Source organism: Macaca mulatta, chromosome 2, assembly GCF_049350105.2.
Source record: "Macaca mulatta isolate MMU2019108-1 chromosome 2, T2T-MMU8v2.0, whole genome shotgun sequence".
NCBI classification, from domain to species: Eukaryota; Metazoa; Chordata; class Mammalia; order Primates; family Cercopithecidae; genus Macaca; species Macaca mulatta.
Window position 1 is genome coordinate 99152479 of NC_133407.1, and position 26801 is coordinate 99179279.

At 43.3% G+C, this 26801-nt stretch overlaps 2 protein-coding genes and 1 long non-coding RNA gene across 6 annotated transcripts in view; 1 reads left to right on the top strand and 2 right to left on the bottom strand.

The window, feature by feature from the left end:
* Nucleotides 1-26801, bottom strand: part of TRANK1 (tetratricopeptide repeat and ankyrin repeat containing 1) — a 118739-nt gene that overhangs the window by 68414 nt on the left and 23524 nt on the right. Inside the window, exons 2-5 of one of the 4 annotated variants that reach the window (XM_077992046.1) lie at nt 14232-14353; nt 11624-11755; nt 6773-6899; nt 2697-2847 (exon numbers count right to left, since the gene is read on the bottom strand). In XM_077992046.1, the coding sequence (XP_077848172.1) occupies nt 2697-2847; nt 6773-6899; nt 11624-11754 (409 nt within the window). In that variant the 5' untranslated portion in view covers nt 11755; nt 14232-14353. Of the gene's footprint in view, nt 1-2696; nt 2848-6772; nt 6900-11623; nt 11756-13586; nt 14354-26801 lie in introns of all 4 variants that reach the window. The other 3 variants (XM_077992047.1, XM_002808330.4, XM_077992045.1) reach the window with 3 other exon arrangements.
* LOC144339108 (uncharacterized) lies at nt 16706-25006 on the bottom strand. Its single transcript, XR_013413780.1, has 2 exons — nt 22333-25006; nt 16706-17851 (listed from the first exon to the last, which is right to left on the bottom strand). It is a non-coding gene; the product is annotated as an uncharacterized LOC144339108 (long non-coding RNA).
* Nucleotides 19980-26801, top strand: part of LOC144339106 (uncharacterized) — a 30330-nt gene continuing 23508 nt past the window's right edge. Inside the window, exon 1 of the mRNA XM_077992049.1 lies at nt 19980-20203. The gene's annotated coding sequence lies outside the window, so the exon portion shown is untranslated. The remainder of the gene's footprint in view (nt 20204-26801) is intronic.

A 26801-nucleotide genomic window follows, 5' to 3' on the forward strand; every position in this document is an offset into this window, starting at 1 on the left:
ACCATATGAAAGGATACGAAGTTTCCCATAAATGTATTTTTCAAAATTTAGAAACTGGGCCACACCAATTTCTTTACCTTCCAAAAAGGAGTGCTTTGGTAAATAAAGTATTGGATGCATCGTCCTAAGAAGTCCTGTCAACTGCCACCTTTCAGATTGGGGGCAGAATGAAAACCACCCGGGCAGTCATCAAGAAGCAGTTGTTTGGAATTCCCATAACTCTGGCCTGGCTTCTGACAGAATAGTGACATTTAAAAGATGCAGACGGCCGGGTGCGGTGGCTCACACCTGTAATCCCAGCACTTTGGGAGGCCAAGGCAGGCAGATCACCTGAGGTCAGGAGTTTGAGACCAGCCTGGCCAACAGGGTGAAAGCCCGTCTCTACTGAAAAAACAAAAATTAGCTGGGCGTGGTGGCAGAGCCTGTAATACCAGCTACTAGGGACGCTGAGGCAGGAGAATCACTTGAACCCAGGAGCTGGAGGTTGCAGTGAGCAAAGATCGTGCCATTGCACTTCAGCCTGGGGGAAAAGAGTGAAACTCCATCTCAAAAAAAAAAAAAAAAAAAAAGATGCAGAGAAACTGGGTGCAGTGGCTCACGCCTGTAATCCCAGCACTTTGGAAGCCGAGGCAGGTGGATCACCTGAGGTCAGGAGTTCGAGACCAGCCTGGCCAACATACTGAAACCCCAGATCTACTAAAAATACAAAAATTAGCCGGGCATGGTGGCACACGCCTGTAGTCCCAGCTACTCAGAAGGCTTAGGCAGGAGAATCTCTTGAACCTGGGAGTCCGAGGTTGCAGTGAGCCTAGATTGCACCACTGCACTCCAGCCTGGACAACAGAGCAAGACTCCGTCTCAAAAAAAAAAAAAAAAAAAAAAAAAAAGATGCAGAGAAGGCAATGGGGAAGTGCAGGCCAAGTCATCAGGTTAGGAAGAAAATGAAACCAGCCCTGACCACTGTTGGCAAAAGACTGACTGAAGACCTGTGACTCATCAGCACCTGTCAAGAGACCTTCTACTTCCGTGTCTAGGGGACATGGCTGCACCTGCCTCTAACTCCTTCCCACTGCCTGCTACTCCTCTGGTCCCCTCTCTGTACCGAACTTGTCAAAATCTGTGGGATTCCACCCACAGACCACAAAAATTGCTTTCCCACAACTGCAATGGGAACAGTTTGATTGATAACAGTCTATCAATTGTCAGCTGTGGTTTCCCCACATTTAAAAGACAAAGACCATTTTTCAGAAATTCTAACGTGCCATTTTTCATATTCTAACATCTCTGAAATCAGGATGTGTCTTACAATCAATGTTGTCTCTCACTGGCACAGCATAAATTAACAGCACATCTTAGTGCAACTTAAATTTGATCAAACACCATATTTAAAAACAACAGCCTAGGTATTGGCAGTTCTTTAGACTGCACCATCACTGGCAAGGAGTGAAGTTTATTACACTGTGCTTTACCAGTTTCTGGTTTTGCCTTATCCAGGCCACTGACAAAGCTATGTCTTAGGCCAGGTCATTAAAGTAGTAGCTTAATGCAGTGACACAAAAAGTTCCCCTCCCTGCTAGGCTGAACACACGAGTCCTCTGCTGATTCTGCAGTGCCAGGCAGTGAGCTTCACAACCCTGACACAGAACACCCATTATCAGCTTTCACAGGACCCTCCATTGGCCCTTCCAGGTTATTTTCATAGCAAACAAATATTTTCTCAATAGAGTGGAAAAATACATGTGAAAAACCACAGGAAAGACCAGGCACGGTGGCTTATGCCTATAATCTCAGCACTTTGGGAGGCCAAGGCAGGTGGATTACCTGAGGTCAGGAGTTTAAGACCAGCCTGGCCAACATGGTGAAGCCCCATCTCTCCTAAAAATACAAAAAGTTAGCCAGGCAGGGGGGTGGGCGCCTGTAATTCCAGCTACTCAGGATACTGAGGCAGGAGATTCCTTTGAACCCGGGAAACAGAGGTTGCAGTGAGCAAAGATCACGCCATTGCACTCCAGCCTGGGCAACAAGAGTGAAACTCCATCTCAAAAAAAAAAAGGAAAAGAAAAATCACAGGAAACAGCAAAAGTCACATCAGGAGAGTAGTATAAATACGGAAATCCCTATGAATAGCAACACAAAACACTTAAGAAGTCTGAAACCAGCCGGGCAGGGTGGCTCACACCTGTAATCCTGGCACTTTGGGAGGCCAAGGCGGGCGGATCATGAGGTCAAGAGATCAAGGCCATCCTGGCCAATATGGCGAAATCCCATCTCTACTAAAAATACAAAAAATTAGCTGGGTGTGGTGGCGTGTGCCTGTAGTCCCAGCCACTCAGGAGGCTGAGGCAGGAGGATCACTTGAACCCGGGAGGCGGAGGCTGCAGTGAGCCAAGATTGCGTCACTGTACTCCAGCCTGGAGACTAAGTGAGACTCCATCTCAAAAAAAAAAAAAAAAAAATGAAACCAAACACCCAAAGCTTTTAGTTATTTATGCAAAAAGTACCTTATTGTTTTTACAAAGGCAGAAGCCACCGAATCGTCCAAAATGCTTTCTAATGTGTGAACTAGTTTCATTAAACTACATAAATCAGCCACAAAGAAACACCCAGAAATTATCTCCTCATGAGCCTGAGTCCCCAGGAGCTGTTCGAATAAAATAGCAAGGACTTTACAAAAAGTTTCCCCAGTTCCAACTTACTGCTCATAGTGGTGAAGACTCCAACAAGGAAATCAGCAACTGGTGCCTGGTCTTGGCTTCTCTGCACAAGTCGCAGACCCTCAAAAAACATGCGAGCGGCTTCATAAGACTGGTGTAACCTCAGCAAGGAATAACCAGCTCGGTAGTATCCCTGGAACATGATAAAAAGCAAAACTGTCATGTATCACATCTCCTTTAACCTGCTGGTGAAAGAAAAAACAAGATTGGCAACATGGGAAATCCAACTCTAAAACTCTCACGTCTGACTGGGCACAGTGGCTCATGCCTGTAATCCTAACACTTTGAAAGATCAAGGCAGGAGGATCGCTTGAGCTCAGGAGTTGCAGGCCAGCATGGGCAACATAGTGAGACCTTGTCTCTACTAAAAAGAAAAGAAAAATTAGCTGGGCATAGTGGCATGTACCTTGTAGTCCCAGCTACTCAGGAGGCTGAGGTGAGAGGATTGCTTGAGCCCAGAAGATCGAGGCTGCAGTGAGCTACAGTCGTGCTACTGAACTCCAGCCTGGGCAACAGACTCATATCCTGTCTTACTTCTATGTAAACAGGGATTTCTAACCAACACTGGATACAGGGTTTCCACATTATATTCTGTGCCACATTGCTCTGTCATTTAACTGCCAAGAAAAGAATCACTTTCAAATCCATGACTTATATAGCATCTAACATATGACACAGAGAGAAGAAAGCAGGTCTGCTTCCAGTTACATCTCTGGTTGGTTGGTTTGTTATTGACTGATTGACTGATTGAGACAGGATCTTGCCCTATCACCTAGGCTGGAGTGTAGTGGCATGATCCTGGCTCACTGCTACCCTCTAACTCCTGGGCTCAAACTAGCCTCTCATCCTAGCCTCCCAAGTAGCTAGGACTACAGGTGTGCACCACCATGCCCAGATAACTTTTCCATTTTTGGTAGAGACAAAGTCTTGCTATATTGCCCAAACTGGTCTTGAACTCCTGGCCTCAAGCAATCTTCCTGCCTCGGCCTCCCAAACTGCTCAGATTATGAGGCCAGGGTGCAGTTCAAGTGAGCCACTGCACCTGGCCTTATTTATTTATTCATACTTCAAGTCACAGCTTGGGCCAGAACAGAAGAATGAAAACAGTCTTTTGATTGGTGTTCAGGAAAAGAATGAGACTGATATGAAAACAAAGGTGTTTTTCCTGTCCCTTTCAAAGTAAACACAATTTCTACTGGGTGCATAAGAAAACAAATTGTAATGACAAACACTGAGATTTTCTGAGTTCTACATTATAAGTGATATTCACAAGAGTCCAAATAAATATTTGATTTCTACAGAAAGAAGAAAATTACAATGATCAATAGAAGAAAATGGTCTAGTTTTGCCTATATACAAATAATATGACTCTCAAATGGGAATAAAATGCAATTGCCTACCTCACATTGATCACCTGAATCAGCATCAGGGATCTACCAAAACAATTTTCTGTCTAAGATGACAGAAGGTCGGGTGCAGTGATTCAGGCCTGTAATTCCAGCACTTTGGGAGGCCAAGGCAGGAGGATTGCTTGAGCCTAGGAGCTCAAGACCAGTCTGGGAAACATAGTGAGACCCTGTCTCTACAAAAAAAAAAATTTTTTTTAATTAGCTGGACATGGTGGTGCAAGCTTGTAGTCCCAGCTATTTCACAGGCGGAGGGAGAAAGATCACATGAGCCCATGAGGTGAGGCTCCAGCCTGGGTGACAAAGCAAGACCCTGTCACAAAAAAAAAAAAGGAAGAAGAAGAAGAAAACAGGTGTCCACCAACTGGGTTCATAAAAAAGGAAGTACTTTAAAATTTCACATAACACCAAATTTCTGACTATGTAATTACTTGTTTTAACCTTCATTTTGAAAGTCTGAAGACCTCAAATAACAAAGAGAGGAGGGAAAAAAAGTTGTGTTTTGTTTTTTCTAAACAGGCAAGCTGGTAGAGAATCTCCCATTTCTTTGCCTTCCTCAGATTCAAGATTTTTTTTGTTTTGTTTTGTTTTTGTTGTTGTTGTTGTTGTTGTTTGTTTGTTTGTTTGTTTGTTTTGAGGAAGATGAAGGGGATCAGAATATGCCACCCTAAAATATGCCACTTTGGCATAAGGATTATTTTGAGCTGAAGGTATCTGAGATTCAACAGATGCAAAAAGAAGCCTCCCCTGAGCTTCACTTAACTGACTAAAAAGCAGAAACTCTGAAGAAATGAGGACTGCCATAAATCTCTTCTCCCAGGGAAGTTTTATGGCCATGAAGAAGAGAGAAATTGAGCACAAAGACTGGCCTGAACAAATCTTGCTAAGATAACCCTTATCTTCCATTACTTTCCCACATATATGCACCTTCCCACAGTTTGCAGCCCCTAGAGACCTAAAACTCTTTTCCTTTGTCTTGTCACATCCCCACAATTTATTATTCTTTATTAAAAATATCATAGAAGATCTCAGGCCTGTCCACATTTTTTGGAGCTTTACTTCTTTTCTAGAAAGATTCCTTTGACACATAAAAGTTAACATCTAATGAAATATGTATGCTTTTCTCCTGTTAATCTGTCTCTTGTCAATCTAATTTGCAGGGCCTCAGCCACAGAACCAAAAGAAGGTAGAGGGAAAATTTTTTGTCTCCCCTATAGAGGACAATGGTGGCGGGGAAGGGGAGAGAGGATGGAGAGAGACTCCCAGGAGCTCTGGGTAAGAGCTGGGAAGTGGCCCTGGTTGCTGTGCTGTCAGGGGTTGCTGCAGGTTTGGCCAATCAAGGAAGAAGCCCCTTGATGTAACAGCATCAAGTCCGTTGGGCCACAGTCACAGCCTCCACTTCCAGGATGTGGGCAAAACCCAAATATTAATACTGTCCCAGTGAGAGGATTGGGAATATCCTAAAATACCTTTGGGAAGAAATTTCCCAGGAATGCACTCCCATTTTCAAAACTAGTCAATAAATTCTAAAGCGGAGGTATCCAATCTTTTGGCTTCCTTGGGTCATACTGGACGGAGAATTGTCTTGGGCTACACATAAGATCCACTAACACTAACGATAAGCTGACAAGCTTTAAAAAAAAAACACAAAAAAACTCAATGTTTTAAGACAGTTTATGAATTTGTGTTGGGCCACATTGAAAGCTGTCCTGGGCCAGGGGTTGGACAAGCTTGTTCTAAAGTATTCGTCCTCCAACAAGAAGTTTAAGAGTCAGTGTCACTTATTATGTAAAATATCCAAATCCCTCTCTTAAAGTACTCTATAGGTCAAACCTCCACCACTCCCTTCCCATTGTATTTTGTTTCTAGCAGTCACACATTGTGTGTTGCTTCAGATGCTCCAGAGTGGCTATTGAATTTAAGGACTCTGATTGTAATGCTCTTCTTCTCCCCAGATTGAATGCAAACTACTCAAGAGCTAGGATGAGTCTTCTGCTCCTTTTGTCTGCCTTGAGGCACCAAGAACAGTAAAGATGCCAGGAAGAGTGGCACTCAGGGCATTTTTGATGAAAAAACAATCAAATGATGTTTATTGACCTTTGTTAACAACTGTAAATGGTCTTACTGACCTCTCAGATTTCCAAGATCCCTCCAAAGAGCTGGTTTCTACTATAAGAAATGCCTCCTGAAGAATCGGTTTTGTGTCATCCACCCAGCTTGCATGTGAAGTAAAGCTTTGCTCAAATGAAACTTGTGAACAGCAAAGAACGTGAACGGTGAACAGATTATGAGTTTGGGTGTAACTACATCAGAACAAAACAAGCTCCTCTGTGATTTCCATTGTGCTCCATCCACTATGAGGCCAAGTGCATTCCTACAAAGTGCATTTCAACACTAGGCGATCCCTGTTTTTACCCTTCTCCAGATAATGATCACATGCCCCATGGGCATCTGTCTGAAGAGATTTGAACTAGAAGCACTCCTAGCATTTCCACTTTTAAAAGGAATGGAAAGAGGCAGGCTAAGAGGAAGGCAGCTGCCACCCCCGGGTGCCACTGCCCCACCACACCTTCACTCATCCTTTCATACCTTCATCCACTACCCCAACACTCTCAAGTCATCTCCCCACACCTTCACCCTCCCACCCAATACCTTCACGTAGGTTGGATCCCATTGGAGACATTCCTTGGCAGCAACAAATGCCTCATTCCACTTCCCAAGGCTGAAAAATGCGTTTGATTTATTGCACAGCAGCACAGCCAAGTCCCTCGGGGGAACCCTGTAAGAACAAACCGGTGGTCTGTCATGGTTCTGCAAATACAGAAAACAGTCCTTTAAGTCCCCCCAATTCGATGCAGGCTGCTGCCATCAGGAAGCGGGTTTCAGTAGGAAATGACTCATTCATGTTTATCAGATGAGTCTCCCAGACCTCAAAAAAGCCTGGAACATTTACAATATATAAATCTGTCCTTCCTCACTCCCAAATACTCTGCTCCCATGTTTTAAAGACAATCGTTCTCAACATGTTGATTTCATCTCTCATTGATCTCCACGCTTATTCATTTCATCTCCAATGCCAGCCCTCAGAAGAATGCGCTGCAGGTAAGAGGCCTGTGCAGGCCCTGGGAGTAGGGCCTATAAAGCAGGGAATTCTATAGTCTTGGTACCCACAGTGTAGACCAAAGGGGAGGCAAGAACTCTGGGTGAGTACAGCCCTGGCCCCACAGACTCCTGCCTGTGAGGAGGGGCACAGCTGGAAGGTGGCCAAAGGAGGGCCCTTTAAAGCGTAGCAGGGCAGGGATGGCTCTGGCCTTGGCCTACAGGTAACATAGCTGCAAGTTAATGCTGCAACCAGGCCAGGAGAAGAACAAAAATTCAAAGCAAACCACAATATATCAAGAGAAGCCCAGCTACCAGTGGAATATAAGACACACAAATAAAAAAAGCAAGCCTTATGACTTCTTTTTTATTTAATATCTTTGAGACAGAGTCTCGCTCTGTCTCCCAGGCTGGTGTGCAGTGGTGCAATCTTGGCTCACTGCAATCTCCGCCTCCTGGGTTCAAGCGATTCTCCTGCCTCAGTCTCCCAAGTAGCTGGGACAACAGGCATGCACCACCACACTCAGCTAATTTTTGTATTTCTAGTAGAGATGGGGTTTCACCATGTTGGCCAGGATGGTCTCAAACTCCTGACCTTGTGATCTGCCTGCCTCAGCTTCCCAAGGTGCTGGGATTACACAATTAAGATATTAAATAGGCCAGGCGCAGTGGCTCATGCCTGTAATCCCAGCACTTTGGGAGGCTGAGGCCAAGGCAAGGAGTTTGAGACCATGCTGGCCAACATGGTGAAACCCCATCTCTACCAAAATACAAAAAATTATCTGGGTGTGGTGGGGCGCACCTGTAGTCCCAGCTACTTGGGAGGCTGAGGCAGGAGAATCGCTTGAACCCAGGAGGCGGAGGCTTTGGTGAGCCAAGATTGCACCACTGCACTGCAGCCTGGCAACAGAGCAAGACTCCGTCTCAAAAAAGGAAAAAAAAAAAATCTTAATTGTAAAAGTAATACAAATCGCTGTAGAATAATACAAAAATCACTATAGACAATGCAGATAAGCATAAAAATATTAATAAACAAAGGAAAAATCATCTCCATTACTGTCCCCACCCTCAATGTTTTGTGTCTGGCTTCTTCGGTGGCACACCATTCCCTCTAGGTGAAGGGATGAGGCCCCAGAAGCACACAGGAGGCAGTGGGTCAGGCAGTGAGGGATCAGCAAGGGAGCTGTGACCACAAGTGTAAGAGATGCCATGGTGTCCATCCCAGACACTCTGGCCAGTGCAGCCATTCCCAGCTGCAGTGTCTGTTGGCTGCAAATAGAAGTTCTCTGCACCCTGTTCTCCAGAGATTTATCCTCAGCCTAATGAGAGCTACCCTCTCCCCAGGAGGTTACACCCACACTATGGACTGAACTTCCCCTGCCCCCAACTGCCAAAAAAAAAATCCCTGTGTTGAAGCCCTAACCCTCAATGTGACAATATTTGAACATGGGAGGCCATTGGGAGGTAATTATGTTTAGATGAGGTCCTGAGGGTGGAGTCCTCATGATGGAATAAGAAGAGACACTAGACAGCTTGCTCTCTCCCTCTTTGCAGGTAACACAGTGAGAAGGCAAACGTCTACATGCCAGGAAGACAGCCCTCACAGGGAGCAGCTTGATCTTGGACTTCCCAACCTGTAGAACTTTGAGAAATAAATTTCTGTTGTTTAAGCCACTCAGTCTGTGCTATTTTGTTATGGCAGCGCAAGCAGACTAATATAGCCCCACTCCCTAGGATGACTGCCAGGAGCCAGACAGCCTAAAACCAGTGACTGACTGATACAAGAATCAAAAGGTTAACCTCCTTGCCTCAAAGTGGAACCAGCTCTGCAGTACGATTCATGATCCAGAGCTGCCCATAGGATCAGGTGACTCTTGCTTGGTTTAGACACCATTCCTGCTTAGAGCCTTCCATTGTGCCATCCTGACTCCCTCAGTCCCCTTTCTCCTGCAAGTATGCTGTAAATCACGTGCACCTGAGTCTCAGCGTTAGCTAGCTGTGGCAGGAATGCCAGAAGCAGGCAATGGGCAAGGGGAACAGTGTCAGAAAGGCCCCATAAAAGGCAATATGACAGTCCAGGCAGAAGTCCCAGTAGGGGTCACACAGTAAGTGGTGGAGCTGAGCTTTGAACACACATAGTGTGGGGTCAGTCTACAACCATAACCACTATACAATTCTACCTCCTTCTAAGAAAGCTAAATGTTTGCCTTGATCGAGGATCTCTAGACCTAGCTCTGACGCAATTCTGGTATGTACCAAGACGAGGCAGAACTGCAGAAACTGCAGACACAAGCCAATTACACTCAACTCAAGCTCAACTAGAGTGTAGACATCAAGGAGATGGGAGTGGGAGGTGGAGCCGTGTTTCAGTAATTTAATTTGGTGTCATTTCCTAGCACAAGTTTAGGTTGTGTGCACCCTACAGATGCCAACCTCTGCTTGCTCTACTGCAGCTGTTCCAAAAGGATGATCTGGGAACTTCTGGGGACCTTTAAGGTCACTGCAGGTGATCCACAAGGTGAAAATACTTACACAGTCATGGTAAGCTGAATAATAGCCCCCAAATACTGTTCTTTTTATGGAAAAAACAAACTTCTGTAATTAACAAACAATGAGCAGATATGATCAATTTAAGGATTTTAGGAATAAGAGATTGTCCTGAATTATGATAAAATCACAAGGGTCCCTGTGAACGAGAGACAGAGAGAGACATGAGCACAGCTGAGAAGAAGGCAAGGTGATGACAGAAGCAGAGACTGGAATGGTAAGCTTTGAAGATAAAGGAAGGGGCCACAAGCCAAAGAATACACACTGCCACTCAAAACTGAGAAAGGCAAGGAAGGCCCTCAGAGCCTCCACAAAGAACCAGCCCTGCTAACACATTGGTTTTAGCCCCATTAGACTCATTTAGAACTCCTGACCTTCAAAACTGCAAGCGAATAAATTTGTAATACAAATTTATTTAGGCTTTAAGCCCTAAATTGGTGGTTAACTTGTTATAGCAGCAACAGGAAACTAATACAATAAGTAAGACACCATGCGCCTTGTTCATACTCATTCCCTCACACTCACACAGGGAGTTTTCCAGAAGCTATATGACATGTGATATTGCAACAGACTGAATACAGATGTAAGAAGCCAGCTGTCTTTTATGGAGACAAGACATTAAGAAGGAGATTTACAGAAATGTGCAAGTTTTTGTTTTGGAAAATATACTTTAAAAATACAACATGTGATAGATTTACTGATTTTTTTTTATTATTATTTTTGAGACAGAGTTTCACTCTTGTCACTGAGGCTGGAATGCAATGGCACACCTCGGCTCACTGTAACATCTGCCTCCCATGATCAAGTGACTCTCCTGCCTCAGCCTCCCGAGTAGCTGGGATTACAGGTGTGCGCCACTACGCCCGGCTAATTTTGTATTTTTAGTAGAGATGGGGTTTCACCATATTGGCCAGGCTGGTCTTGAACTCCTGAAGTCAGGTGATCTGACCACCTCGGCCTTCCAAAGTGCTGGGATTACAGGTGTGAGCCACTGTACCTGGCAAATGTATTGAATTTTTTTTTTTTTTTTTTGAGATGGAGTCTCGCTCTGTCACCCAGGCTGGAGTGCAGTGGCGGGATCTCGGCTCACTGCAAGTTCCACCTCCCGGGTTCACGCCATTCTTCTGCCTCAGCCTCCGGAGCAGATGGGACTACAGGAGCCCGCCACCACACCCGGTTAATTTTCTGTATTTTAATAGAGACACGGTTTCACCCTGTTAGCCAGGATGGTCTGGATCTCCTGACCTCATGATCTGCCCGCCTCAGCCTCCCAAAGTACTGGGATTACAGGTGTGAGCCACCGCGCCCAGCTGATATTTTTAAATAAATACATATTTTTTTCATCAGTTTTAAGTTCTCACATATTGTATTGACAGCTACAGCCTACATAAACAGAAGGAGCTCTTTAGGTTCCTCAGCAATGCTTAAGCATGTTGTGATACTACAATGTTGGAGAACAGATCTACAAGAAGCTGAAGGGGCAGGGAAAGAGAAAGTGGACCTTAGTGCCCAGCGGGGTGTGCACTGTGGCCAGGGAGTAAATGGCATAGATAATAAAGAAGATGAAGTGAATGACGAGGAGGTTTGTTCGAGGACTTCAGCCATACCGTTAAATCTGACACCTAGCCAGCCAGAAGGGGAAGTTTTATCAACAGTCCTCTGTGTTTCACTTTCTATTTCCCTTCTTACACAATCCCCATTCAGTTTTTAAGCTGACAATGCAGAGAAGATAAATAGGAAGTGAGGGAGAAAGAAAACAGAAACAAGGTGGAATGATAAGAAATGAAAAGAAAACATAAGGAACAGAGTCTCCATGTACTGAAAAAGAAAAGATGAGGTGAAAGTGCAAACACTTACCCCCACTGGTATAACTGCAGGAGAATCTGGATGGCTTCATCGTACTTTCTGATAGCCAAAGAGAAGTTCCCATTCTTAAGAACCTGGTTGCCGGATTCTTTCAGCAGCTCAGCATAAGCAGTCAGGTCCATCCTGTGGGGAAACGGGGGAGAGGCTTGCTGCCAGACCCGTGCTGGGCATGTTCACCTTCCTGTCTGCCTTGCTGAAATCTGGAGGAGTTTGTTCACTATGGCCCCACCTACCTTCGAAGGGCACATCTTGGCAACGCCTCTCACCACCAGGAAACCAGGCAGAGTGTCTGACAAGACCATTTCTTTGTCAGTTCTTTTCTATTCTCAAGGGTGGTCAGACCAATTCCATTTATTCAGCATTAATGATCTGGAGGAGGCTGCTTCCATGCATGAGACAACATAAACCTGGTAGGTAGTGAGTGCTATCCCTGTAACTGGCATTATTATTAATCTCATTTACCCATCACCATAGCCCACAGGAAGGCATTGTCCCTACTGTTCAGATGAGGAAACTGAGGCTCAGAGGTTCAAGTCACTTACCTAAAAATCTGCTAATGGCATTTCCCATTTCTGACCCCAGATCTGACTAATTCCTAGTTTCTGCTCTTGACCACTGTACCACATCACGTACTGGTAAAAACAAAACTCAGCGGATAGTACTTCCACTCTCTGAGAAGATGGGACACGGAGGGGAGACGAAGGCCCCAATATACAAGAGGCTAGGACACAGAACCATAACCTCTGTCTCTCCTGTCCCCCTCCTTTCTTAAAACACTATAAAATAAGCCTTGAAATATTTGTCCTGAGACAGCCATTGCCTGCCTACTTGTTTGTGTCCCCCAAGGGCATTTTCCTCTTTCAGGCCATACCCCTATTTTGTTTATTTTTTTAGCCACATGGCCTCGAACATAAGGAGTACTTAAATATCTGGTATAACAGTTTGAATTGCCAGACCCACAGAAGACGCACGTTACTGATTTTCTCCAGTGTGCCCTGGGTGGTTGGAGAGAACTGCCTGGCAGCCCTGACCACATGGGGGGCCTTGGTAAGTGTGCTGAACAAAGGCAGGAGAGGAGAGCGCCCAGGAAGACCTTAAGAAGCAGCTGCCACGGAGACAGGGAAAAAGTGGGGGTCAGAGGAGAGGTCCTTTAGGATTGCTTCCTCTCAAGATAGCAGAGGGAAAAGCAAATTGGTAGGGTAGGGTAGGTCTTAAATATGTGGACAGTTTCGGGTATTCACAGATGACATGTACCTATGGGGTCATAAAATTTATTAGGTGTCTGGATGACCAACACAATTCTTGGATAGATAGTAATTATTAAGTTTATCATTTCAAATCCTGGTAAGGGGTCAGAGGGGGAAACAGACCCAAGCACACATAAGTGGTGATTTATTTTAAACTTTGACTTCTTGGGAATGGGGTTTTTGAACTGTACTCCATTTCTTAGGCAGAGCTTTAACAGAATGAGACACATGACTCTTAAGTCAGAACACAAAACTCTACCTATCCTTTTCATTTAGTAATCTCTAAATTGTATGGCTACTATTTACACAGAAATGACTAAGAAGAACATGAAAAACAACGTAAAGAACTGATGTACTAGGGAATAAAGATTTCTTTCAAATATTGTCGACCATTTGTCCAATAAATATTCTTTAAGCTGGTCATGGTCAAACAACTGAAACAAGAAAATTATTGTAATAACTGACAAAGAGTTCATATCCCTCCTTTATAAATAGCTTTCCACTGCAAGACCAACATTCTCACCAAAATGTGTAAGAGTGCTAAAAAACAATTCACAAAGAAACACCAAGTAATTGATACTAAATATATGAAAAGTGGGTAAATAGGATAACCCTCACTAGTACATAAGTAAATCAAAAATTGAACAACAAAATATCATTGGAAAATAATTTTTTAAATGACACAAAATGTTGAGGACAGTACTTACAGGGGAAATAGAATACATCATAAATGGGTTTAGCCTCATGGACGTTCACCACCTCGAAAACGCGGAAATAACTCTAAATGTTCCATAATATATGATGGGGTTAAATCAGTTATAGAAGATCCATATGTTAGAACACCACATAGTTATTTTTAAAATCATGTTGTGGCTGGGCGCGGTGGCTCACGCCTATAATCCCAGCACTTTGGGAGGCTGAGGCGAGCAGACCACCTGAGGTCAGGAGTTCGAGTCCAGCCTGGCCAACATGGTGAAACCCCATGTCTTCTAAAAATACAAAAATCAGACAGGTATGGAGGCACACACCTGTAATACCAGTTACTCGGGAGGCTAAGGCAGGAGAATCGCTTGAACCCAGGAGGGAGAGATTGCAGTGAGCCAAGACCACACCACTACATTCCAGTCTGGGTGACAGTGAGACTCCATCTCCAAAAAAATAAAATAAAATAAAATCATTTTGTAAAAGGCCCAGTGCGGTGGCTCATGCCTGTAATCCCAGCACTTTGGGGGTCCGATCACCTGAGGTGGACGGATCACCTGAGGTCAGGAGTTCGAGACCAGCATGGCCAACATGGTGAAACCCCATCTTTACTAAAACTGCAGAAATTAGCCAGGCATAGTGGTGAGCACCTGTAATCTCAGCTTCTCGGGAGACTGAGACAGGAGAATTGCTTGAACCCAGGAGGCAGAGGTTGCAGTGAGCCAAGGTCATGTCACTGTCCTCCAGCCTGGGTGACAAGAGCAAACTCCATCTGAAAAAAAAAAAAAAGTTGTGTTGTAAAAGAACATTTAATGACAGAGTAAGTTAGTAAATGAAAAATACAGGTCTATAGGGCTGAAAAGGCATATTGTAAAAGAACATTTAATGACAGAGCAAGTTAGTAAATGAAAAACATAGGCCTATAGGGTGGAAAAGGCATATAATCCCAAATTGTTTTAAATACATAAAATGTATTGAAACTATGCCACAATGTTAAAAGCCAAACCATTGGGATTTGGCAGAATTTTCATTTTCCTCCTTGTTTTTCTGAATTTCCAATCACTCTACAATGTACCCCCTTATTAATCAGACCATAAATGTTATCAAACAGACTTTAAGTGTTTAACTGAAGAATTCAAACACAAGATGTTTCCACTGTATTTACAAATACAAAAAAAAACTCTTCATTTCAAGATTATTTTTCATACTCCTCTAGAAACCAACAGTCAGCTCTTAATGTTATGTGGGCAAACAACAAATGTATTTACCCACCTATGTTTCTGCTTTTTCTTGATACAATCACATCAAAGGTGAAAGGAGGAATGCCAACCATACGGAAGGCTTTTTTCTTCCTAATAAGATTCATTGAGAGTTACATTCTCATTACATGTAAGAACGCTTTATATCTCTATAACAGAATACAGATGGCTCAGTTGTTGGGTCCTTTAAAAAAAAAAAAACTGACCAACTGACGATTTATTTACAAGATGAAATTATTAAATAAAAGTGGTAATAATTTACCACAATGACAATACTCTTCATAGCTAATATCTCCTAAGTACCTACCATGTGCTTTACATCACTATATCTTTTCATTCTTATAAGAAGCCTCGGCCAGGCACAGTGGCTCACACCTGTAATCCCAACACTTTGGGAGGCCAAGGCAGGCAGATTACCTGAGGTCAGGAGTTCGAGACCAGCCTGGCCAACATGGTAAAACTCCTGTCTCTACTAAAAATACAAAAATTAGCCAGGCATGGTGGCACATGCCTATAGCCCCAGCTACTCAGGAAGCCGAGACACAAGAATTGCTTAAGCCCAGATTGTAGTGAGCTGAGATCAAGCCACTGCACTCCAGCCTAGACAACAGAGTGAGACTGTCAAAAAAAAAAAAAAAGGTGCTATAAGGTCAGCGTGACCGTGTCTCTATTTTGCACATAGGGGAAGTGAAGCAAAGACAGGTTAAGTCACTTCCCACTTGCCACAGTCACACTGAAATTGGTAATGTGAGAATTCCAACCTAGGTGGCCTCACTTTAAGAGCTAAACTACACTCTGAAGGGCCAAGACAGAGGTTAAAAGATCAGCACCCAGTAAAATCACTAGGGTATGTGATATTTTGGCTTGGCACTGAGCACTCCACCCTGCACTTTCAGTTTCGTTAATGGTGTAAAAGCTACAAAATACTTAAGGACAGTTACACAGCTGCCTGGCTGGCTTTCAGAAGTTTTCACTATGTCTCTATGAGAATTCAAACTCTAGCTGTTGGAAGCTGTCACAGGCTGCTGAGCTACACATGAGGAAGAAGATGCAAGAAAAATGCAAATGCACTGCGTAGATTTTGAAACAAGGAAGTCTGAAACAGAGCAGATCCAAGTGGTTGTGGTTTTTATGACTCATTGTGTATACATATACACATGAAGTTCTGTAAGTGACGTACAGGATTAGAGCAAAGAGCAGACTGGCAACACGGATGGCATATGGGGGAGTTATTACTGAAATGGGCAGAGAGGATGGCTTTCCCTTCATCCATTATCTGGGTACTACTTGAATTCTTGAAAACAAATGTGTTTACTTTTTTAATTTTATTTTTTGGGGTTTTTTGTTTGCTTGCTTGCTTTTTTTGTTTAGGGTTGCCAAAAGAGCCCAAAAGCAGTCAGTGATCCAAGATTAACTCTGGAATGCTGGCAGTAGCAATAGATCCAAGATGAAGCTAGAAAGAGTATCTCTTTTTTTTGTGTGAGATGGAGTCTCACTCTGTCGCCCAGGCTGGAGTGCAGTGGCGTGATCTCGGTTCACTGCAAACTCCACCCCTCGGGTTCAAGCCATTCTCCTGCCTCAGCTTCCTGAGTAGCTGGGATTACAGGCGTGCTTTACTACGCCCGGCTAACTTTGTATTTTTAGTAGAAATGGGCTTTCCCCATGTTGGCCAGGCTGGTCTCGAACTCCTGACCTCAAGTGATCCGCCCACCTCAGTATCCCAAAGTACTAGGATTACAGGCTTGAGCCACCGTGGCTGTCCTTTTCCTTCTATCTTTTTATCTTCCTTTCTTGACTGCTTGCTCGCTTGCTTGCTTTCTTACTTGCTTGCTTTCTCTCTTTCTCTTTCTTTCTCTCCTCTCTTCTCTTTCTCTCTTAAAAGTGACTCTTTCCTCTTCCCCACAGGAAGGGTGCCACAGACAGTAAAGGATAAAAATCCAAAGTCAGAATACATCCTGGGGACTTCAATGTGTGTGTTTGCTTTTTTTTTTTTTTTTCTTCTTCTTGGGGAAAGGGGTACAAATGTGGGAAGAGAAGAACAGGAACTTTTTTAAGAAACTCACCCAAAATCTTTCATAAAGCCCCTGGAAAAGTATGAGGTGCTGCGCCCAAGTCTTCCCTACCCAGGGCATTTAAATAGGACAAGACCAGAACACCTTGCCACAACCCCCCTCAGCTGTCTCACCATCCTGTCCCCACCGACCAAAGCCCAGACAAGTGGCCTACACTAAACCTAGGGCATTATCAGTGCAACTTATCCCTTTTGCCCGTCAACTTTAAGTTATTCCTCCTTTATTTACAGCCTCAATTACACCCAACTACATGCACACCAAAGATGGTATTTCTAAAACCAGTTGACTAGCCCAGCTCCGAACTGGTTTTGTAAAATTTGTAGCCTAAAAGTCATTATGACACCAAAAAGTAAACTCCATAAGGAATTATCTCCCTCCCCAATATGTGGGGTCTCTTTTGGGTCCTTTTTTTTTGAGACGGTGTCTCACTCTGTCTCCCAGGTTGCAGTGCAATGGTGCAATTTTGGCTCACAGGAAACTCCGTCTCCCACGTTCAAGAAAGTCTCCTGCCTCAGCCTCCTGAGTAGCTCGGATTACAAGCGCACGCCACCATGCCAAGCTAATTTTTATGTTTTTAGTAAAGGGTTTTCACCATGTTGGCCACACTGGACGTGAACTCCTGAGCTCAGATGATCGCTCAGATGATCCCTCGGTCTTCCAAAGTGCTGGGATTACAGACATGAGCCACTGCATCCAGCTGGTTTCTTCTTCTTCTTCTTTTTTAATAAATTTTATTGAGGTACAATTTACATATGATAAAATTCACCCGTTTTAAGTGTTAATTCATTTAACAAATTTACAGTCATGTAACCACAACCACAGTCATGATATAGAACACCCCCAATCACCCACCGCCAGCTCCTGGCAATATTTTTCTAGATTATTTATTTATTTATTTATTTGTTTGTTTTGAGATGGAGTTTTCACTCGTCACCCAGGCTGGAGTGCAATGGCACGATCTCGGCTCACTGCAACCTCTGCCTCACGGGTTCAAGCCATTCTCTTCCCTCAGTCTCCCTAGTAGCTGGTATTACAGGTGCCTGCCACCACACCCAGCTAATTTTTGTATTTTTAGTAGAGACAGGGTTTCACCATGTTGGCCAGGCTGGTCTCAAACTCCTGACTTCAGGTGATCCACCCGCCTCAGCCTCCCAAAGTGCTGGGATTACAGGCGTGAGCCACCACGCCGGGCCTATTTTATTTTATTTTTTGTTTGTTTGTTTTTGTTTTTTTGAGAAGGAGTCTGTCTCTGTCGCCCAGGCTGGAGTGCAGTGGCCCGATCTCCGCTGACTGCAAGCTCCGCCTCCCGGGTTCACGCCATTCTCCTGCCTCAGCCTCCCAAGTAGCTGGGAGTACAGGCGCCTGCCACTACGCCCGGCTAATTTTTTGTATTTTTAGTAGAGACAGGGTTTCACTGTGTTAGCCAGGATGGTCTCAATCTCCTGACCTCGTGATCTGCCCGCCTTGGCCTCCCAAAGTCCTCGGATTACAGGCATGAGCCACCGTGCCTGGCTTACCTATTTTATTTCTTAAATTGACATATTAATAATGTACATATTCATAGTGATGTTTCGATACATATAATGTATAGTGATCAGATCAGGGTATGTAGTATATCCATCATCTCATTTATTATTTCTTTGTGTTTGGAATGTTCAATATCCTCCTTCTAGCTATTTGAACTATATGTTATTGGTAACTACAGTCATCCTACAGTGATAAAGAACAGTTTTTCATTTTCATACACCCGACACATATGTGCCTTCCCACTGGATCTGAACTTTCAGCACACCGCAGTCCTATTGTTCATATAGCATCTACCCTGTGCTGGGCACTATGCTGGGGATCAGTAGTCTGATGGTGAAAGGATGGCCACTATCCCCACATTCCAGAAGTTTACTGTCTGTTAGGGAGATGAACATTAAGTAAATCAATAATCACACAAATATGACACTTAAAATATTTTTCTTCTTATGAAGAAAAAGTATAGGGTATAAGAAAGCCTGTAACAGGAGATCACAGCTTAGATCGCAGGGATCAAGGCAAGTCTGTTGGAATTGACATTTAAGACAAGATCTAAATAGTGAGCACTTAGCCCAGTGAAGAGGAGAGTAGGTGTCCAGGCCATGGAAACAGCACATGCAAAAGCTCTGAGCTTCACAGTTCGAGAACTGCCAGGTGAGCAGGATGCAAAAGTGAAGCTGAAAGAGTAGGTGATTGCTGCAGTAAGTAGATGATGGATCTTGAAGGCCATCAGAAGTTCTTGGAATTCATCTAAATGCAACTGGGAAAGCAGCATTGTCTATGACAACTTTCTATGATAATGCTAATGTTCAATTTTATACTATACAATACAGAAGCCACTAGCCACACATGGCTACTGTACATTTGAAAATATGGCTAGTACAAATGAAGAACTCAATTTCAAATCTAACTTAATTTTAATTAACTTTGCTAGACATAGTCACATATGGCTAGTGGCTACCGTATTGAACAGTAAAGCACTAGAGGGTTTTAGGTTAGGGATTAACAAGATCCAATTAGGCCTGGCACAGTGGCTCATATCTGTAATCCTAGCACTTTGGGAGGCCAAGGCGGACAGATCACAAGGTCAGGAGTTCAAGACCAGCCTGGCCAACTTGGTGAAATTCCGTCTGTACTTTAAAAATACACATTAGCCAGGCGTGGTGGCACGTGCCCGTAATCCCAGCTACTCGGGAGACTGAGGCAGGAGAATTGCTTGAACCCAGGAGGCAGAGGTTGCAGTGAGCCAAGATTGTGCCACTACATTCCAGCCTGGGTGACAGAGCAAGACTCTGTCTCAAAAAGCAAGATAAAATTTAAAAAACAAGATCCAATTGATACTTCCGGATCATCCTGGCTGCAGGCAAGATGGAGAGAAATGGGCCAATGTAAAATGAATGCAGAATGAGCAGCCAATAAGAGTTCCTGATGCATTTCATGGGCGTGAGAGTGGAGGGCAGAAGAAATCAACTCCAAGGCTTTTAGCCAAACTTTACTTTGCATTATAGAAACAGGGGCTTTGGTTTCAAATATAAACGTATGTCTTTTTGTTTTTGTTTTTTGTTTTTTTTTAAGAGACAGAGTCTTGCTCTGTTACCCAGGCTAGAGTGCAGCAGTGCAAACTTGGCTCACTGCAGCTTCCACCTTCCAGGTTCAAAAGATTCTCCTGCCTCAGCCTCCCAAGTAGCTGGGATTACAGATGGACGCCACCACGCCTGGCTAATTTTTTTATTTTTAGTAGAGCTGGAGTTTCACCACGTTGGCCAGGCTTGTCTCGAACTCCTGACCTCAAATGACCTGTCCACCTTGGCCTCCCAAAGCGCTGGGATCACAAGTGTGAGCCACTGTGCCCAGCCAAATGCATGTAATATTGGATTTTCTTTTATACAAATATATACACACACGCGCACACATACACACAGCCTAGCTCCCTGAGGATAACTATTGCGATACCACTGCATCTAATGGGGCAAAGTATACGCTCTATAAAGCACACAAATTTGGGAAATACACAAAAGCCTTGAATGGATACCTTAAAACTGTCAAAGATGAACCAAATAGAAATATATTCTGTATTTTTTTTCTTGAAATGGGAAAAAAAGAAATATATTCTGTAGGACAATATACGTTATGAGCTAAATATGGCATCATCAACCCATTAAAGTGTTTCAGCAACAGCAGCAGGGGAAGGAGGAGGCAGGAGACACAGAGAACCAGTCTCCCCCCTAAAAAAGAGGTCATGTCCATACGAGGACCAGGAAAGATCAAGAGGTGAACTTCTTTCTTTCTTCTTGTGTATTTATCTGTTTAAGGGAGGGCAGGAGATGTTGGAAGTTTGGTGGGAGCAGAGAAGGGAGAGTTTAAGATTTTCTCCAAGTACCATTTCTTTCATTACCAAGTATTTAGTAAACTTGGTGCTACCTCTATATGTATTAATCTGGAATTGGTTTTCCCTATAGCATGCATTCTCAATGGGGCAATATTGCCCCCAAAGGAAAGAAAATGGGTTATTGGGGAGTAAAAATGTTTATTATTTTCATGTACAAAGCACAGATATACATACAATACAAAAAAAAGGATATACAGATTATCCCTGGTATTTAAATTTCATGGGGTGTGGGAAGCTAGATTAGTTAAAAGTGTCAAAAGGTTGGAAGGAGCTATAATGAAAAAATACTTGAGTAACACTACCCTAGAGGAAATTGAGGGATGGAGGAAAGGGTGTTAAAAGTAAACAAAATATCTACTGATGAATGTATAAACAAAATGTGGCATATACATACAATGGAATATTATTTAACCTTAGAACGGAAGGAAATCCTGACACAAGATACAACATGGATGAACCTTCTGGGCATTACGCTAAGTGAAATAAGCCAGTGACCAAAAAACAAGTATTTTACGATTCTACTTATATGAGCTACTTAGTCAATTTCATAGAAACAGAAAGTAGAACTGTGGTTACCAGGGACTGCAAGGAAGGAGAAATGGGAAGTTGTTGTCTAATGAATATGGAGTTTCAGTATTCCAAATGAAAAAGTTCCAGAAATCGTTTGCACAATATGAATGTACTTAACACTACTGAACTGTACACTTAAAAAGCATTAAGATGGCAAATTATGTTTTGTGGTTTTTTAACCACAGTTAAAATTTGTTTTAAGTAAAAAGAAAATAAAAACCCAGAAAGGAAAAAAAAGAAAGAAACACCAATGTAAACGAATATGTTCTGGACTTCTATTTGTACTCCAAGTTTGACAGAAACATTACTGATTTTTGGCCGGGCGCGGTGGCTCAAGCCTGTAATCCCAGTACTTTGGGAGGCTGAGACGGGTGGATCACAAGGTCAGGAGATCGAGACCATCCTGGCTAACCTGGTGAAACCCCGTCTCTACTAAAAAATACAAAAAATTAGCCGGGCGTGGTGGCGGACACCTGTAGTCCCACCTACTCGGGAGGCTGAGACAGGAGAATGGCGTAAACCCGGGAGGCGGAGCTTGCAGTGAGCTGAGATCCGGCCACTGCACTCCAGCCTGGGCGACAGAGCGAGATTCTGTCTCAAAAAAAAAAAAAAGAAACATTGCTGATTTTCGTTACACACACTATGTTACAACATGATACCCAAAAGATGGCAGGATATCAAAGTTTCCCTGGTTTTGTAGTAGTACTGATTTACATGCACATTCAGGAGCAGCCAAGAAACTAATTACTTACAGAGACACCCTAAGACCCTGGGCCCACTGACAAGATGACAGTTAAAATATCCCCCAGCAGCCATCACAGGCAGGTAGGTTTGCAGTATTCAAAGTATAATTTATATGACCATAAAAAAACTATATTATGCAATAAGCGTATTTGGGGTTACAGTCAAATGGTCAAAAACATACAGCAACAATTACCGTGCAATATTAACAAAGACATACAGTAGAGGTCTGTCATATCCCATTATCTTGATGGGCCCAATTGTTTTTAACATTTTTATTGAGGCAAAACATAGTATAATGTGTGTAACATGCACTACTCTTCGGTGTTCAGTTCTGATTTTTATACCCATATAACTCCCACCTGGGTGAATATATAGAACATTCCCAGGTCTCCAGAAGGTTCCCTCTTGTCCATTCCTAGTCTAAACCCACCTTCTTCACCACTATTCTGATCTGTAAACTATAAATGAGTGTCACCTGTTCTTGAACCCCATAATAACACAGTGGGATCCCTCTTTCCTTAAAGATTATCCATGTGAGACTCAACTATATTGTTGTATACATCAGTAACTCCTTTCTCTTATTGCTGTGTAGTGTTTGATTTTATGACTATACCACAATTTACTTACCCATTCCGTTGATGGGCACTTGAATTGTTTCTGGTTTGAGATAACTGTGAATAATCTGTTATAAATGATCCTATGTATGTCTTTCAGTGAGTTATTTGTCTGCCTTTCTTCCCAGGAGTGAACCTGCTGGGTCACAGGGAAGATATGTTATTTACTTTTAGTAGAGACTGCCAGTTTTCCAAGTGGTTGAACCAATTTATACTCGCAAAAGCAGTGTTTTGTGTATATAAACTGCCAACATTTGTCAATTCTGGGTACTATCAGTCTTTTTAATTTTAGCCACTGTGGTATCTTATTGTGGTTTTAATTAGCATTTTCCTGATGACTAATAATGTTGTGTGCCTTTTATTGGCCATATGAATGTCCTCTTTTGTGAAGCTCCAAATACACCCAATCCTAGAAGAGTTGTTTGTTTTGTTTTTAATAATTAACCACTAGACGACAATATGCCAGGCCCATTTTAGCTCACGTTCTTGCAATATTGCTAATAGCAGGGGAAAGAATGGACTCTGACCTGGACACTGGACAGCCATCATTCAACTATATGGTACACAAACTATAATAAGCTCAGGAAATAAATTCTCTTAAAATGCTTTACCAATAAATGGCTAAGGAGATTTCATTAGATTATAATGACAACATGGTGCCAGGAAATATTCTTGTAAAAAACTAAAAACAGGTTAAACTTTTATGGCAGATACTTGAAAGTTGACCCTTAGTAATAATTAATGATATGTGTAATTTAGGAAGCTCTGACACTCTACCCATTTGTCTACAATGAACCATTCTTGAGACCTTTGAAGTGGCCTCTCCTTCCTTACTGAGTCCCAGTTTTGTTTCTGTTATCTGCCTCTCTTCCCCAAGCTCCTTAGACTTAAGGGAAGCTGACTCTGCCCTTATTTCCTAAGGGGTTGTTGAGCAAATTTATCTCCCTGAGAGAAACTGGTTCAGTATTGAGTGTAGGGCACAATTCTGGCCCCTGAAACTTAAAAAGATGTTTATTGGAGGATTCTGAGAAAGTGTTTTATCATTATTCTGGATAAGCTTCTAGAACAGATTCTCTCTATTACATAGGGAAGTTGTGAATCCTGACACTGAGATGTGTAAATGTTTGGCCCTACATTTCAGCTGCATTTTGATTCTGGCGTAAGGATGAAACCAACACTCACAGGATGAGAGGACAGGGCCCAGGGAAATAAAGGAAAATAGTCGGGAGCCATCAATTTGGGGAGAACCCTCAGGCCTGCCCTATCTCTATCTCTGGACTTCTACTTATATGAGCGCATCAGTTAGGATGCCTTTGGCTGCAAATGAGGAGTCGGGGTGTGTGTAATTTTCTTATTGGATATAATGAGTTCTAAATTTCTCTTCAAAGAATCAGTGTGTCAGTATGTTCAGTTCTTTGTCCTCCATTTTAAAGTTTAACTTCCTCATAGTTTTAATCAGTAGTTCACATCTGTTCCCCTGGTCACCTGCTCCATCCTGACTCATCCTAGTTACCTGCTTTGACCTGAGTCACCCCTGGTCACCTGCTCTGACCTCAGTCACCTTTAGTTACCTGTTCCATAACTGTCTTCCCTGCCAAACTGCTCACCCCACCACTCTGGTTCATACTCCTGCTCTCTTTAAAATAGCCAACTGGAATTAACTTAGACTGTACCGTCCAACCCTAGCCAATACAGGAACGACACAACAGTAGGGGCTACCTGAGACAGGAATAAGAACCCCTTCCCCTCCCCTGTCCAGGTGTGCTCTCATCATTACTCCATTCATGAGTCGCATCCTTCTATAGAAGTAAAAATTGCCTTGCTGAGAAAATTAAATTTATGTTCCAGTGCTATTTCCTTGCAGCACTGAAAATTTATTTATAACATTCTTATAGAATCAGAAGTAAGGGAGTAAGAGTACAGCTCTTTATTTCTCTGTAACACCATCCTAAGCACACTGGCTTTATTGCCCTCATGCTTGTCCCCTCAAGGTCGAAGGTTGCTTTAACTCCAGGCATCACATTAAAGACAGGAAGAAGGAAGGGGTCCCTGCAACCACTGGCTTCCTGGTACCACATATCTCTTTTGTAAAACAGGAAAACTTTCCCAAAGCCCCAAGTAGACTTCTCTGCATTTCACTAGTCAGAAATAGGTATCTAGAAAAATAAGTATGTGGCTCCATAAAGGTGGGTGGCTAGGGAAGAGGATGCAGGTAGGAGCTGCTGGGTTTGCCAAACAACAGGGTGAGCCAGTACATATCCTTATTGTTTAAGTTAGGCTTTCTGTTACTTATAGCTAAAAGCACACCAGGCCAGGTACAGTGGCTCACCTCTGTAATCCCAAAACTTTAAAGGCCAGGCTGGGAGGATTGCTTGAGCTTAGGAGTTCCATACCAACCTAGGCAACACAGTGAGACCCCATCTCTACAAAATGAAAATTTAAAAAGTAGCCAAACATGGTGGCATGCACCTGTAGTTCCAGCTATTTGGGAGACTGAGGCTGAAGATCACTTGAGCCCTGGAGGTCAAGGCTGTGGTGAACCATGACTACGCCACTGTGCTCCAGCCTGGGTGACAGAGTAAAGCCCCATCTCAATAATAATAATAATAATAATAATAATAATAATAATAATAATAAAATGAAGCACAGCAATTAGCTCTGTGACAGTTACTATTCTATCTGGCTATTATTACTATTCTATCTGGAATATTCTGTCCAATGTGGTAACCACACATAGCTATTTACATTTTAATTTAAATACAATTAAAGGTTCAAGGCCAGGCGCAGTGGCTCACACTTGTAATCCCAGCACTTTGGGAGGCCAGTGTGGGCGGATCACGAGGTTGGGAGTTCAAAGAATAGCCTGGCCAATGTGGTGAAACCCTGTCTCTACTAAAAAATACAAAAATTAGCTGGGCGTGGTGGTAGGCACCTGTAATCCCAGCTACTCGGGAGGCTAAGGCAGGAGAATCACTTGAAACCAGAAGACAGAGGTTGCAGTGAGCCGAGATTCCGCAACTGCACTGTAGCCTAGGTGAAAAAGCAAAACTCTGTCTCAAAAAAAAAAAAAAATAGCTGGGTGTGGTGACCTGTAGTCCCAGCTACTCAGGAGGCTGAGGCAGAAGAATCACTTGAACCCAGGAGGCGGAGGTTGCAGTGAGCCAAGATCACACCGCTGCACTCCAGCCTGGGTGACAGAGTGAGACTCGGTCAACAAAAAGTAAAAATAAAAATAAAAAATAAAGGTTCAATTCCTCAGTCACTCTAGCCACATTTCAAGTACTCCATAGTCACCCGTGGCTAGTAGCTATCATATCTGTGAAGTCCTAATTAGGAACCGAAGTCAGGCTGGCAGGGCTGAGGGAAAGCAAAAGCAGACATCAGATAAACTACAAATCAGTTTTTCTTCATGGTCCAGGAGACACAGCCCTCCTGCACAAATAACTTACAATCTTCTTTGCCCAACTATCACCAGACACCTGCACCTTAGCTCACTGCAACCTTGGTGTTTTATCAGCACTGCGCATAGCATTCTGCAGCCTAAGAACCATCCTATAAAATCCCCAGCGAGACTGTTTCCTGGCAGTCAGCTCCTCTTCTGCTGATTCTGACTGTTACCCTCTGGTAACATATTTTCCTATTTTCTCTAATAAATCCACCCTTCTTCACTTACAACTGTCTGGTAATTTTTTTTTTCTGAGATGGAGTCTCACTCTAGTTGCGCAGGCTGGATTGCAGTGGCGCATTCTCAGCTCACTGCCACCTCCACCTCCTGGGTTCATGCAATTCTCCTTTCTCAGCCTCCAGTAGCTGGGATTACAGGCGTGCGCCGCCACGCCCCGCTAATTGTTGTATTTTTAGTATAGATGGGGTTTCGCCATGTTGGCCAGGCTGGTCTCGATCTCCTGACCTCAGGTGATCCACCCACCTCAGCCTCCCGAAGTGCTAGGATTACAGGCTAGGATTACAGGTGTGAGCCACCGCACCTGGCCTTGGTAAATAATTTTACCCCCATGCCACCAGCTTTGATAGTCACTGCTCAACCACA